Raw genomic sequence first — 12448 nt, forward strand, 5'->3', positions numbered from 1 at the left:
GTGCCTATACACAAAGCACCTACTGGAGCTGGAAAATATGCAAACGCTTTTAAAGACAAACCAGGAGAGAGGATTCCCAAGGCTGGAGTCTGTGCAGGAGCAGGATATGGACGAGCTCGAGCTGAATACAGTGTATTCGAGGCCGAAGCCAAAGGTCCCAACGCCTCGGCTGGAGCTGAAGTCGGAGCAATGGCTCGGGCAGAAATAGCCAGCGCATCGGCTAAAGCCGGTCCAGTTGGTGTGAAACTGGGACTTGGAGTCGATACGGGTGCATCTGTTGGTGAGAATGGGTTTGAGGCCAAAATCCTGGGAACTGGATTCTCAATTGGTCCAAAAACCAGTATATCTATTCTGGGTTCAGAAGTGTCTTGTACAGTCATGTAGTCACACAGATCTTAATTAAATGTGAACATTTTCATGTACAATTATATACGGAACCACAGAAACCTGAAAAAATAAATCCTTTTAAAAAAGAAGCAGAATAGTGTTGATGATGAGCTATAAATCCACATTATTAAACTTTAACAATATGGAAACATAATTATTTTTATTTTTTTTACATTTTATAATCCTACAACTGTTGAGACTTTTGTTTTCATTTCAGAATAAATGTTTGTATGTGGTTATGCAGGTATGATACTGCTTTTCTCTGTACTGTCATTGCCATGTGTAGAACTGTTATAACGTCCACAGAACTTTCTAGAGACATCAATGTTTCCATTTATGCAAAACTGAAAAATAAAAACTTTTGAAGCGTTCTTTTGTGTAAATATTCTAGCAAATGTTTTTGTCTTTCCATGATTTTGCATAAGATGGTGAACTGATTTTGTTTCAATCAATTAATTATTTCATCATTATGGCAAAAGATATAAAGAGGTAAAAAAGTTCAATAACCCTTGATAAGTGATTCTTCTGTGGTAAAATCCATGAACCATGAACTAATAGCCTAAATGGGGCAGACATTAGTAGTAATAAAATGCACAAATAAACTAACAAATCAATTATATAAGAATAAGTCTGTCTCAAGGAAATATTTTGGGGTTCTTATAGAGAAAAATGTAATACAAATAGATGAATATAGAGAATTGAAGATGGAGACTGTAACTCTAGTCTAGTTGCTCAAAAGAGTATTGCTTATGACCAAGTAAGGGTCACAATTGCTTACTTATTTTTTTAGGTTTATTATTTGAAGATACATTTACAATGTTTAGATTTACATTTACATTTAAATGTTCCACTAATGGCTGACAAGTGGCTCAAAAACATCCAAAACCTTGTAAATAACAGTAATATTAATAATAATAGCGGCCTTTGCACTTACAATGTTTGGGCCCAAATGATATAGCAGCAAAAAAAAAAAAAAAAAAACTGCCATATGCCACATAGGCCTCTCTCTGCTCATGAGACACTTGATATCTACATAAATATCTGAATATTATTATTTGATAATAATAAATATTATCAAATAATAAATATCTGAAACTGAACTTCAGTCATTCCAAAATAAAAGTCACAGCAGAGCAGCGTCGACTCTCTGCGTCATTTAAAAAGACAGTTAATCAAAAATTTTATATGGTGTCATCATTTCTTAACGTCATGTCGCCCCAAGCCATATGCTCATAGTCAGTGTTGGGAAAGTTCACTTTCTACATGAACTAGTTCAAAGTTCAGTTCACAAATTTTAAAATGAACTAGTTCAGTTCATAGTTCATACTTCAAAATTTTGAACTAAGTTCACAGTTCCAAAAATGAACTAGTTCATAGTTCTTTTTTTCCATGTTGCTGCGAGATATTATTTTTCAAAATGATTACCACAGCCCATATAGAACCACAGACAATTATTTTATCAGTTTTAACACTGAAGATATGCGTCAGATTTTTCCCATCCTCACTGACCTTGTCATAAAACTCGTTTAAATTATCATACTACGCCTCCTTGCTGCTTTTTGTTTTGATTTGTAACGACTTGGATGAGTCGTTTATGAACGATCCATTCATTGCGTCTGTCACGTGACAAATGAACAAAAGACTCGGAAGGTAAAGTAATTATTTATGTTCCCTGTAAACGATTTTTGACTGCATTATAATGATTTCTTAATTCAGAATATGATCAAGATTGCGTAGGTGGATGTGTTCTGGGAATTTGCCAGTTAATAGTATAACATTTAAAGCCCCTTAAAGGAGAAGTTCACTTTCAAAAAAACTTTTGCTGATAATTTACTCACCCCCATGTCATCCAAGATGTCCATGTCTTTCTTTCTTCAGTCGCAAAGAAATTAAGGTTTTTGATGAAAACATTCCAGGATTTCCCCCCATGTAATGGATTCTATTGGGACCCAAACGGTAGAAGGTCCAAATGACAGTTTAAGTGCAGCTTCAAAGGGCTTTAAACGATACCAGATGATGAATAAGGGTCTTATCTAGCGAAACGATCGGTCATTTCCAAAATAAATAAAAAAGTTTAAGTTTTATAAGCACAAATGTTCGCCTTGCTCTGTTCTGTGATGCGCGTTCGTGACGTCACGTAATACGCAATTACGTTGAAAAGGTCACGCTTGAAAAATTTCTGTCCTGAAGAAAATGTTCTTTTTGGCTTTTTAATATTAAAACACCCAGGATACGCACACGAAATGGGCATTTTAAACGATAAACTGACACAAATACATTTGAAAATGTGTATATGGTCCTCCTCCTGCACATTTGTAAACACGTCAAGCGTGACCTTTTCAACGTAATTGCGTATTACGTGACGTCACGAACGCGCATCACAGAACAGAGCAAGGCAAGCGTTTGTGCTTATAAAACTTAAACTTTTTTATTTTTATTTTGGAAATGACCGATCGTTTCGCTAGATAAGACCCTTATTCATCGTCTGGTATCGTTTAAAGCCCTTTGAAGCTGCACTTAAACTGTCATTTGGACCTTCTACCGTTTGGGTCCCAATAGAATCCATTACATGGGGGGAAATCCTGGAATGTTTTCATCAAAAACCTTAATTTCTTTGCGACTGAAGAAAGAAAGACATGGACATCTTGGATGACATGGGGGTGAGTAAATTATCAGCAAAAGTTTTTTTGAAAGTGAACTTCTCCTTTAAATGAACGTAATGACTCGAAAAAAGATTTGTTCATTTTGATGAACGAGATCGAACAAGAGAGTCAGTTGGTGGCTTGTGTTGCCAGATTGGGTGTTTTTTCCGCTACATATTAAGGCCGGTTTACGGTGTGTTTTAGGTGGGTTTTCGCCTGGAAGGCTCTATAGAAATCTGGCACTCTATTGAACGAAGTTAAACTGAGAGAGCGTGCCGTTCACAGACACCAGAATGAACGAGTTCACAGTAACGTTCATCAGGCAGTAATACAGTACGTTCAGTTCACGTTCACCCAAAATATGAACGAGTTCATGAACTATCGTTCAATGAACGCGTTCAGGCACAACACTGCTCATAGTTTATATAAATATTAAACATTAGACAACAAACATTAGTCTTTCTGAAATCTCAACTATTTCTGTATTATTATTAGCCTGATAAATTACAAATATGTTAAATCACTAAAATACAGACAAAAATATTCAAGGCTACGAGACAATTTATTTGCATTTTATTTAATTTTTTTGACAAGACTGAATCGCTGTTACTCGAAGAGAAATACAGGCTTTTAAGTAAAGTTGAAAATGACAGCTTATGAAATGCTTCAAAATTATTTTGAAATTCTGATAGTGATGCGTATTATTAACATACCACAGAGTATATGAGGCACACATTAATAAAGCATGCACCGCTGACAACATTCCAGCATTAAGAAACATCTCCGTCATAATTCTCAGGCACAGTGATCTGACAGCATTCGTTTGGGGATGTAGTCGTTTCCAGGCACTGCAAGGACAGTGAAGGAGCACGTCATGTTCTGAGGAAAACAAGAAATATATATATTACAGTATATTTTCACATTTCAATCAAAATACATGCAAAAATGATTATACATTTGTTCACATAATTTCAATTACACATTCAATTACATGCTAAATTATTGCATTGCAATGAATTATTGCTTTACATTACCTTACATTATTGCATTGCCCAAAATGCAAATAGTACACATTAACATTTACACTGGGGTTCAAACTGCATATGCCTCAAATATAAGTATTAAACTGAGGCTTTGTCAGATTTCTGCCACCCCAGAACAACGGCTCTTACTTCTGTCAGAAAAAAAAAACATGACATCATTTTTTAATTTTTATTTATTGTTCTCGATTGCTTTAACACATTTCTTGAACCTATGCCTCGTATTCTCAAAACAGTGAACACAAATCCATAACGTCTCACCCAATTCCTCAAACATCCTCTTTTCAGGTCAAAATGAAGCTCTACACTCAAAACCATTCACTCTTGCTGAACAACCAAACTTTGCCCTCAGACATCACACACAAGCCATCACAAACACACACACTACAACATAGTCTAACACACTGGTGCAATACATTTTCAAATTTCCAAAACTGGTAAGTTATGTTGCTTGTGGTTTTTTATATTTACATACAGTAAGATGTGTGTGACCAACATATGACAGTAAAAGAGCACACACAAACCTTATTCTAATATGGAATAGTATTAGAATGGTAAAGAGTGTTGGTCGTGACAGGAGAGCCTCCACTCAAGGAGACAATATGATGAACAAGTCTAAGAATGTTCCACATATGGTTGAAATACCATAATTTGCCTATAAAGATAACATTCTGGAGTCAAGACTATAAAGGAGAAAGAATGCCCTCCTTTCACTGTCACACTATAATCACTCTGTGACTGTACGACTGCTGGCCTTTTCTTGCAATAAAATAAACCTCATCAAAGACTATTGGAAATGTTTGTCTCTATTCAGTGATAGAATCTTGTTTGCCACCACTCCTCCCTGAAGGTTCTCGAGGCGACGGTGAAGCGACTCAAATTTGGCCTTCCTCGTAGCCCAGCCTCCCTCATAGTCATATACCATGGACAAAGACATGGGCAACTAGAGTGGCTTGAATTTCATCTGAGACTGCTTGTCTTCTTTCTCCTCCTCCTCCTCCTTATCCCTCCTTGATCTCTTCCTTTAGTGCTTTCTGGATCCATTATTCTAAAACTCAATAAACTGATCTGGGCCCTTTTATCTAGCCTATCTATTGAAGGATCTGATTGATGTGTGTTCAATTTTGACTCTTAGTGTTTTCACCTGGGTAATTGTGTGCTAACTGAGCTGAAGCTGTGCTGACTTGAGTGAACAATATTGAATGCTAGCGCTTTCTAAAGGACAACATGGTCTAGGCAATGAGAAATGAAGGGATTTGTGTGTAGAGTTTTGCAGTGACAGTTCAACAAATCTGACTCATGTGTCAAAACAGGGAATAAGCAAGGCAAGGCAAGGCAAGTTTATTTATATAGCACATTTCATACACAATGGCAATTCAAAGTGCTTTACATAAAAGAAATTAAAATAATAAAAAGAAATAAGAATAATTAAAACAGTTAAGAAAAAAAAAAAAAAAAAAAAAATACAGTACAGTACAAACAGTCGGACGAACATTGGCACAGTGCTCATTCAGTAAATGCATAGCTAAAAAGATGTGTTTTGAGTCTAGATTTGAATGTGACTACAGTAGGAGCACATCTGAATAGTGTTTATAGTTTAGGGATTTTTGATAAATGGCATTATGGTTTTGAAATTTTAGTTGAAAAGCCTGGTTATAGTGTTTAAGCAATCGAGAAAAACTGTAACTTAAAATAAAATCAAGGTTGAACCACTGTCACATGGACTATTTTAATGATGTCTTTACTACCTTTCTGGGCCTTGAAAGTGGGAATAATGTTGCAGTCTATATGGGGGTCAGAAAGCTTTTCATTTCATTTTCGTTTTTGGGTGAACTATCCATTTAAGGATGGTCAAACTAGACATGTATTTTTGAACAATGCAAAAAACGGAATATGATATCATGCTCTAGAAAATTCAGTTTTACAGTATTTCACAATTGCTAAGACACATTTCTTGAAACCTTCACCCATATTCTCAAAACTTTAAACACAAAACCCAGTCTTTAAACTACATTCACAAAACCCCTGACTCTTCTGGCAAAATCAAACACTTTCCTCGAAACCATTTGATCTGTGCTCAAAACCAAACAATGCTTTCAAAACATAAACCCAGCCAGTCAGTATATAAACACTCATCAGCATTCATTAGACACTACATCAAAAAATTGAGAACACAGCGTCCAGGGCATGTAGTGACAGAGAAAAAAATGTTTATTGCATAGGCTATAGAAAATAATTTTGCCAAAAATAAAAGTAAATAATTCACAACTCAGTACAGCAAATATATTGCATACTGTAAGTACTGCAAGTAATAAAGTATTGAATGTCTGTATTTTCAGTATAAAAATAAAGTAAGCCCAAAGAAGAAAGACAACTCTAAATGAAAAGCGTATTACACAAAATATTGTGCAATTGCAAAATCAAAGTCAGTGAGAGCCTCTTGCTAATGTGAGAACAAAGGAGTCCTTCCACCCTCATTTGGTAGTCTTGCAATTCTACAAAAGGGAAAATGCTCTTACAAATGTATACATACAGTAACAATAGTAATGGACATAACATTCATATGTAAAATGTATTGTAAATCTTTTTTTCTTTTTTCCCCAGTCCCCTGACAAACTGATGTACTGTATCAAATGTATACAGTAAACTTTCAGTTGCACAAATTAGAAAAACAATACATTTACCTGTTCTCTTCTCTGAATGTCCTGATTATGGTGGCCACAGAGAATCTGCTCAAATTGGGTTGTACTCTTTGTCCTGCTTCCCACATTGTCATTCCATGAACAAGAACATGGTCTATCACAGTTGCCCGAATTTGATCTGAAATGACTATTCTTGGTCTTGCTCTTCGTTGTCCTTGTACTCTTCATCCTCGTCCACCACCTCTTACACGAACTCTTCCTCCTCTGCCTCTCACATTGTTTCCATCCATTGTTGGAATCAACATTCAGCGTACCTGGGCCCCCTGTGTACTCTGGACTGGCTTATATTCTAGACAACTGATTTGATCACATCATTAGAAACAAGTGTGAACAATTTTGAGTTGCTGTGTGTAAACGATGACAGCGGTGTTGTAGTTGTGTTTAACGTTTGCCACATGTATTTACCATTTTGCAACACAGTGCAAAATGTGTTTTAGTGAGTGAGAATGTGTTTAGAGTTTTGCAAAAAGAGTGGATGAGATTTGCAAACAGTGTCTTAACTACCTGAACTTGTTTAAGGTTTTGCCTACAGAGTGACTGATTCGACAAATGGGTTTAGGCCACTGAGCATTGGGTTCAGAGAATGGGGTTTAGTGTTTTAGCAATTGTGAAATACTGTAATAAACAATTATTGGATGTGGTTTGTTTATTGTACTGCTTCCATCTGTTCATTTTTTTTTTAAGCTCTAAGTGCCAATAACTCCATAGTGATTTCAAAGAGATCCAGGGCAAAACCCATCGCACTTTCACTTTCAGTTGGAGCCTATATTAGGACGGAGCAGCGGATCTGATCGAGACACCGCTCCACCCGAGACCCTCAAAGCCCTGAGAACTTCTGACACTAAACATGTGTGGAAACCGACATTTAACCAACCGTGGAGAAGAAGAAGAAGAAAAATACGGTAAGTGCTTTTTAATAGTTGGTCTTTATTTCCTAAAATAAATAATAATAAAAAAAATTTTTTTTATTAAACTACATTTAGCCTAATTGTTATTTGTTAATGTATGTAAAAATGTGGATAAAGACTGAGAGTCAATGTAGCTGTGTTTTGTGGTGTTTGTTGTCAAACTAAAAAATTCTTTCTTTTTAATTATAAAAAATGCCATTATTTTATATGAAAAAGTTAATAATTGTATTTAATTGCCAAAATATTTTAGTTTGTCTTGTATTTTTTTATTATATCAGATAACATTATAATCGGTCCTGTTACAGTGTGCCCCACCCATGTTGTCACATTTCACTTTCATTCTTTTGGGGGAAATCAAGAAAGAATTATACACTGTATTAATGAAACAAAACCCACATAATTGTACTAGACATGTGGGGAATTAATGTGGGGAAAAATTAATACAGTGAATTTACCCAAACTGAGAAAGTCAAGAAAGTGTTAGGTTGTGTCCCGCTCTCCCACTACTTCTAAAATGTTTCATTTTCTAACGATGGTATATGTGTACATATTATGTGTCTGAATATTTCCAAATACTATGACAATTATGGAAGTTCATTGTTTTCACATTTAAAATAAATAAATATAAAATGTATTATGTAAAATATAGTATTACTAACATATTATGAAGATGCAGAAGATCACTTCCTTTCTTTTAAGAGTTCTTTTGAACAATTAGTGCTGTTGTGTGAAGGATTAGGCAAACCAAATCTCAGACTAGGGGAGCGCGGGGCACAACGTAACACGGGGCTAGTTGTAACACGCTTGTTTTAAATACTTCCACACATGCTAGCATGACGAAACTTGGTGTATATACTAGTTGCCATATCAACACTATATAGAGAAAAAATTGCACCAAAATTATTATTTTTTTGGAAGATATCCATAGACATTTATTAAACCATAGCAAAAGTAAATTTCTTAAGTTAATTTTTCATCTCCATTTTTTGTGTTTATTTGAAATTAGACAAATCTGATATTATTTTAATCTCCAATATGTTATTTAACAGTTGAGATAGTTCTTTAATGCTTCGCTAACTAGCAGAAGACACTAGCCGGGGTTAAATCCCAGTTGTGCAGGCGGGGCATGTTGTCACACTGCGTTACAATGTGCCCCTATTAGAAATATGATATTCTATTTTATACTTGTATTAATTCTATTGAGAAAACATGAGAAAAAGGTGAATAAAGACTGAGAGTCAATGTTCAGAAATTACTAATTAATTATTTGTTTTGAACTATGTTGTATAGCTTTATTTACCTGTGTTCGTAGTCAAAATTTAAAAATGAGTTTAATTTAATTATTAAAAAATGCCATTATTTTATATGAAAAAGGTAATAATTGTATTTTATTGAGAAAATATTGTAGTTTGTCTTGTATATCTTTTTTATTAGATCAGATTTTAAGCTGTCATATGGTCATGTTACAATGTGCCCCTCACATGTTACAATGTACCCCACCTATGGGGCATGTTGTCACATTTCACTTCCATTCTTTTGGGGTATATCAAGAAAAAAGTATATACTGTATTAATAAAACAAAACCACATAATTGTACTAGACATGTGGGAAATTAATGTGGGAAAAAATAAATACTCTGAACCATAAGTAGATTTACACAAATTGAGAAAGTCAAAAAGTGTTACTTTGTGCCCCGCTCTCCCCTATATCAAACCAAATACAGAACTTACAGCTTGCAGTTGTAAAACCAACTTGTCACATTCAAAATGTTCTAATATTCAGTGTGAAATAGCATAAATTCATATAAACATGTTGTTGTTTTCTTCTAAATTTCTGTATCTATTTGCACTGCACTAACACTCATTTGTTTTATTTGCAGATGAACAACGTGGTATTCTTTATAGAAAAAGCAATTTGACTATTTCAAGTGACATAAATAAGAAATTATACAAACCGGAAACAAAAAAGCCAAATATAAAACTCGCATTTCTATCTGATTTAGGCGACGTCAAAGACATGAGTGACACAATTGACAGACCAATTTTTTTCTGTGCAGAAAGCACCTACGCTGGAGCTGGAACATATGGAGGAAACGGTCTTCCCAAGGCTGGAGCTAAAGTCGGTGAGGTAGTCGGAGCAATGGCTCGGGCAGAATTAGCCAGCGCATCGGCTAAAGCCGGTCCATGTTGTCACTTTTCACTTTCAATCTTTCGGGGGAAATCAAGAAAAAAGTATACACAGTATTAATGAAACAAAACCCACATAATTGTACTAGACATGTGAAATTAATGTGGGGAATTAATGTAGGTTGTGCCCCGCTCTCCCACTACTTCTAAAATGTTTAATTTTCTAACGATGGTATATTTGTACATATTATGTTTCTGAATATTCCCAAACACTATGACAATAATGGAAGTTCATTGTTGTCACATTTAAAATAAATAAATATAAAATAGATTATGTAAAATATAATATTACTAACATATTATGAAGATGCAGAAGATCACTTCCTTTCTTTTGAACAATTAGTGCTGTTGTGTGAAGGATTGAAGGCAAACCAAATCTCAGACTAAATCACACCAAATACAGAACTTACAGCTTGCAGGAGTAAAACCAACTTGTCACATTCAAAATGTTCTAATATTCAGTGTGAAATAGCATAAATTCATATAAACCTGTTGTTGTTTTCTTCTAAATTTCTGTATCTATTTGCACTGCACTAACACTCATTTGTTTTATTTGCAGATGAACGACGTGGTATTCTTTATACAAAAAGTAATTTGACTATTTCAAGTGACATAAATAAGAAATTATACAAACCGGAAACAAAAAGAGCCAAATGTAAAACTCGCATTTCTTTCTGATTTAGGCGACGTCGAACACCTCAGTGACATAGTTGACAGACCAGGAGATGCCTGTGCAGAAGGCACCTACGCTGGAGCTGGAACATACGGAGGAATCGGTCTTTCCAAGGTTGGAGCCTATGCAAAAACAGGGGTTGGACTAGCTCGAGCTGAATACAGTGTATTCGAGGCCGAAGCCAAAGGTCCCAACGCCGCGGCTGGAGCTGAAGTCGGTGAGGTTGGAGCCGGAGCAATGGCTCGGGCAGAAATAGCCAGCGCATCGGCTAAAGCCGGACCAGTTGGTGTGAAACTGGGACTTGGAGTCGATACGGGATTATATGTTGGTGATAATGGGTTGGAGGCCAAAATCCTGGGAACTGGATTCTCAATTGGTTCAAAAACCAGTGTATCTGTTCTGGGTTCAGAAGCGTCTTTGTCTTGTGCAGTCATGTAGATATGAATTAACTTTTAATATTTTGAACATTTGCATGCACAATTATATACAGAACCACAAAAACAGAAACCTGAAAAAATACAACTTAAAAAAAGAAGCAGAATAGTGTCGTTGTTGAGCTATAAATCCACAGTATTAAACTTTAACAATATGGAAACATAAAATGTTTTTTTTTATATAATCCTACAACTGTTTTTGCTTTCAGAATAAATGTTTGTATGTGGTTATGCAGGTATGATATTGCTTTTCTCTGTACTGTCATTGCCATGTGTAGAACTGTTATAACGTCCACAGAACTTTCTAGAGTCATCAATGTTTCCATTTATGCAAAACTGAAAAATAAAAACCTTTGAAGCGTTCTTTTGTGTAAATATTCTAGCAAATGTTTTTGTCTTTCCATGATTTTCCATAAGATGGTGAACTGTGATTTTGTTTCAATCAATTAATTATTTCATCATTATGGCAAAAGATATAAAGAGGTAAAAAAAGTTCAATAACGCTTGATAAGTGATTCTTCTGTGGTAAAATCCATGAACCATGAACTAATAGCCTAAATGGGGCAGACATTAGTAGTAAAAAAATTCACAAATAAACTAACATCAATTATATAAGAATAAGTCTGACTCAAGGAAATGTTTTGGGGTTCTTATATAGAAAAATGTAATACAAATAGATGAATATAGAAAATTGAAGATGGAGACTGTAACTCTAGTCTAGTTGCTCAAAAGAGTATTGCTTATGACTAAGTAAGGTCACAATTGCTTACTTTTTTTTTTTAGGTTTATTATTTGAGGATATATTTTATATTTAGAATTTATGTTTAGATTAATCTTAAACAATGTTTAGATTTACATTTACATTTAAATGTTCCACTAATGGCTGACAAGTGCCTCAAAAACATCCAAAACCTTGTAAATAATAGTAATACTAGTAATATTAATAATATTAGCGGCCATTGCACTTTCAGTGTTTGGGCCCAAATGATATAGCAGCAAAAAAACTGCCTTATGCCACATAGGCCTCTCTCTGCACATGAGACACTTGATATCTGACATCATAAATATCTGATTCCAGAGTCAAATCGAACTTCAGTCGCTCCAAAATAAAAGTCACAGAAGTGCAGTGTCGACTCTCTGTGTCATTGGAAAAGAAACATTGATCCATCCATCTTCTTCCGCTTATCCGGGGCCGGGTCGCGGGGGCAGCAGTCTAAGCAAAGATGCCCCGACTTCCCTCTCCCTAGACACTTCCTCCAGCTCTTCCGGGGGGACACCGAGGCGTTCCCAGGCCTGCCGGGAGACATAGTCCCTCCACCGAGTCCTAGGTCTTCCCCGGGGCCTCCTCCCAGTGGGACATGCCCAGAACACCTTCCCGGGAAGGCGCCCAAGAGGCATTCGGAACAGATGCCCGAGCCACCTCAGCTGGCCCCTCTCGATGTGGAGGAGCAGCGGCTCTACTCTGAGCACCTCCCG

General features: G+C 35.7%; 1 protein-coding gene across 1 annotated transcript; it reads left to right on the top strand.

The window, feature by feature from the left end:
- Nucleotides 1-7483: 7483 nt before the first annotated feature.
- Nucleotides 7484-11215, top strand: LOC311074863 (uncharacterized protein). The gene is made up of 4 exons (XM_084101790.1): nt 7484-7673; nt 9736-9801; nt 10425-10454; nt 10549-11215. The coding sequence occupies exons 1-4, from the start codon at nt 7619-7621 to the stop codon at nt 10974-10976; spliced, it is 579 nt and encodes a 192-aa protein (XP_083957916.1). The 5' UTR covers nt 7484-7618; the 3' UTR covers nt 10977-11215.
- The last annotated feature ends 1233 nt before the right edge of the window (nt 11216-12448 follow it).

Source organism: Abramis brama (assembly GCF_963993115.1).
Source record: "Abramis brama genome assembly, chromosome: 23".
Lineage (NCBI taxonomy): Eukaryota > Metazoa > Chordata > Actinopteri > Cypriniformes > Leuciscidae > Abramis > Abramis brama.

Bases quoted from the DNA above. Each gene is read 5' to 3' on its own strand.
- LOC311074863 (XM_084101790.1), top strand. From the start codon at position 7,619: ATGTGTGGAAACCGACATTTAACCAACCGTGGAGAAGAAGAAGAAGAA. The intron at 7,674-9,735 runs GTAAGTGCTTTT...TTTTCTGTGCAG, and splicing joins AGAAGAAGAAGAAAAATACG to AAAGCACCTACGCTGGAGCT. The intron at 9,802-10,424 runs GTGAGGTAGTCG...TTTTATTTGCAG, and splicing joins CAAGGCTGGAGCTAAAGTCG to ATGAACGACGTGGTATTCTT.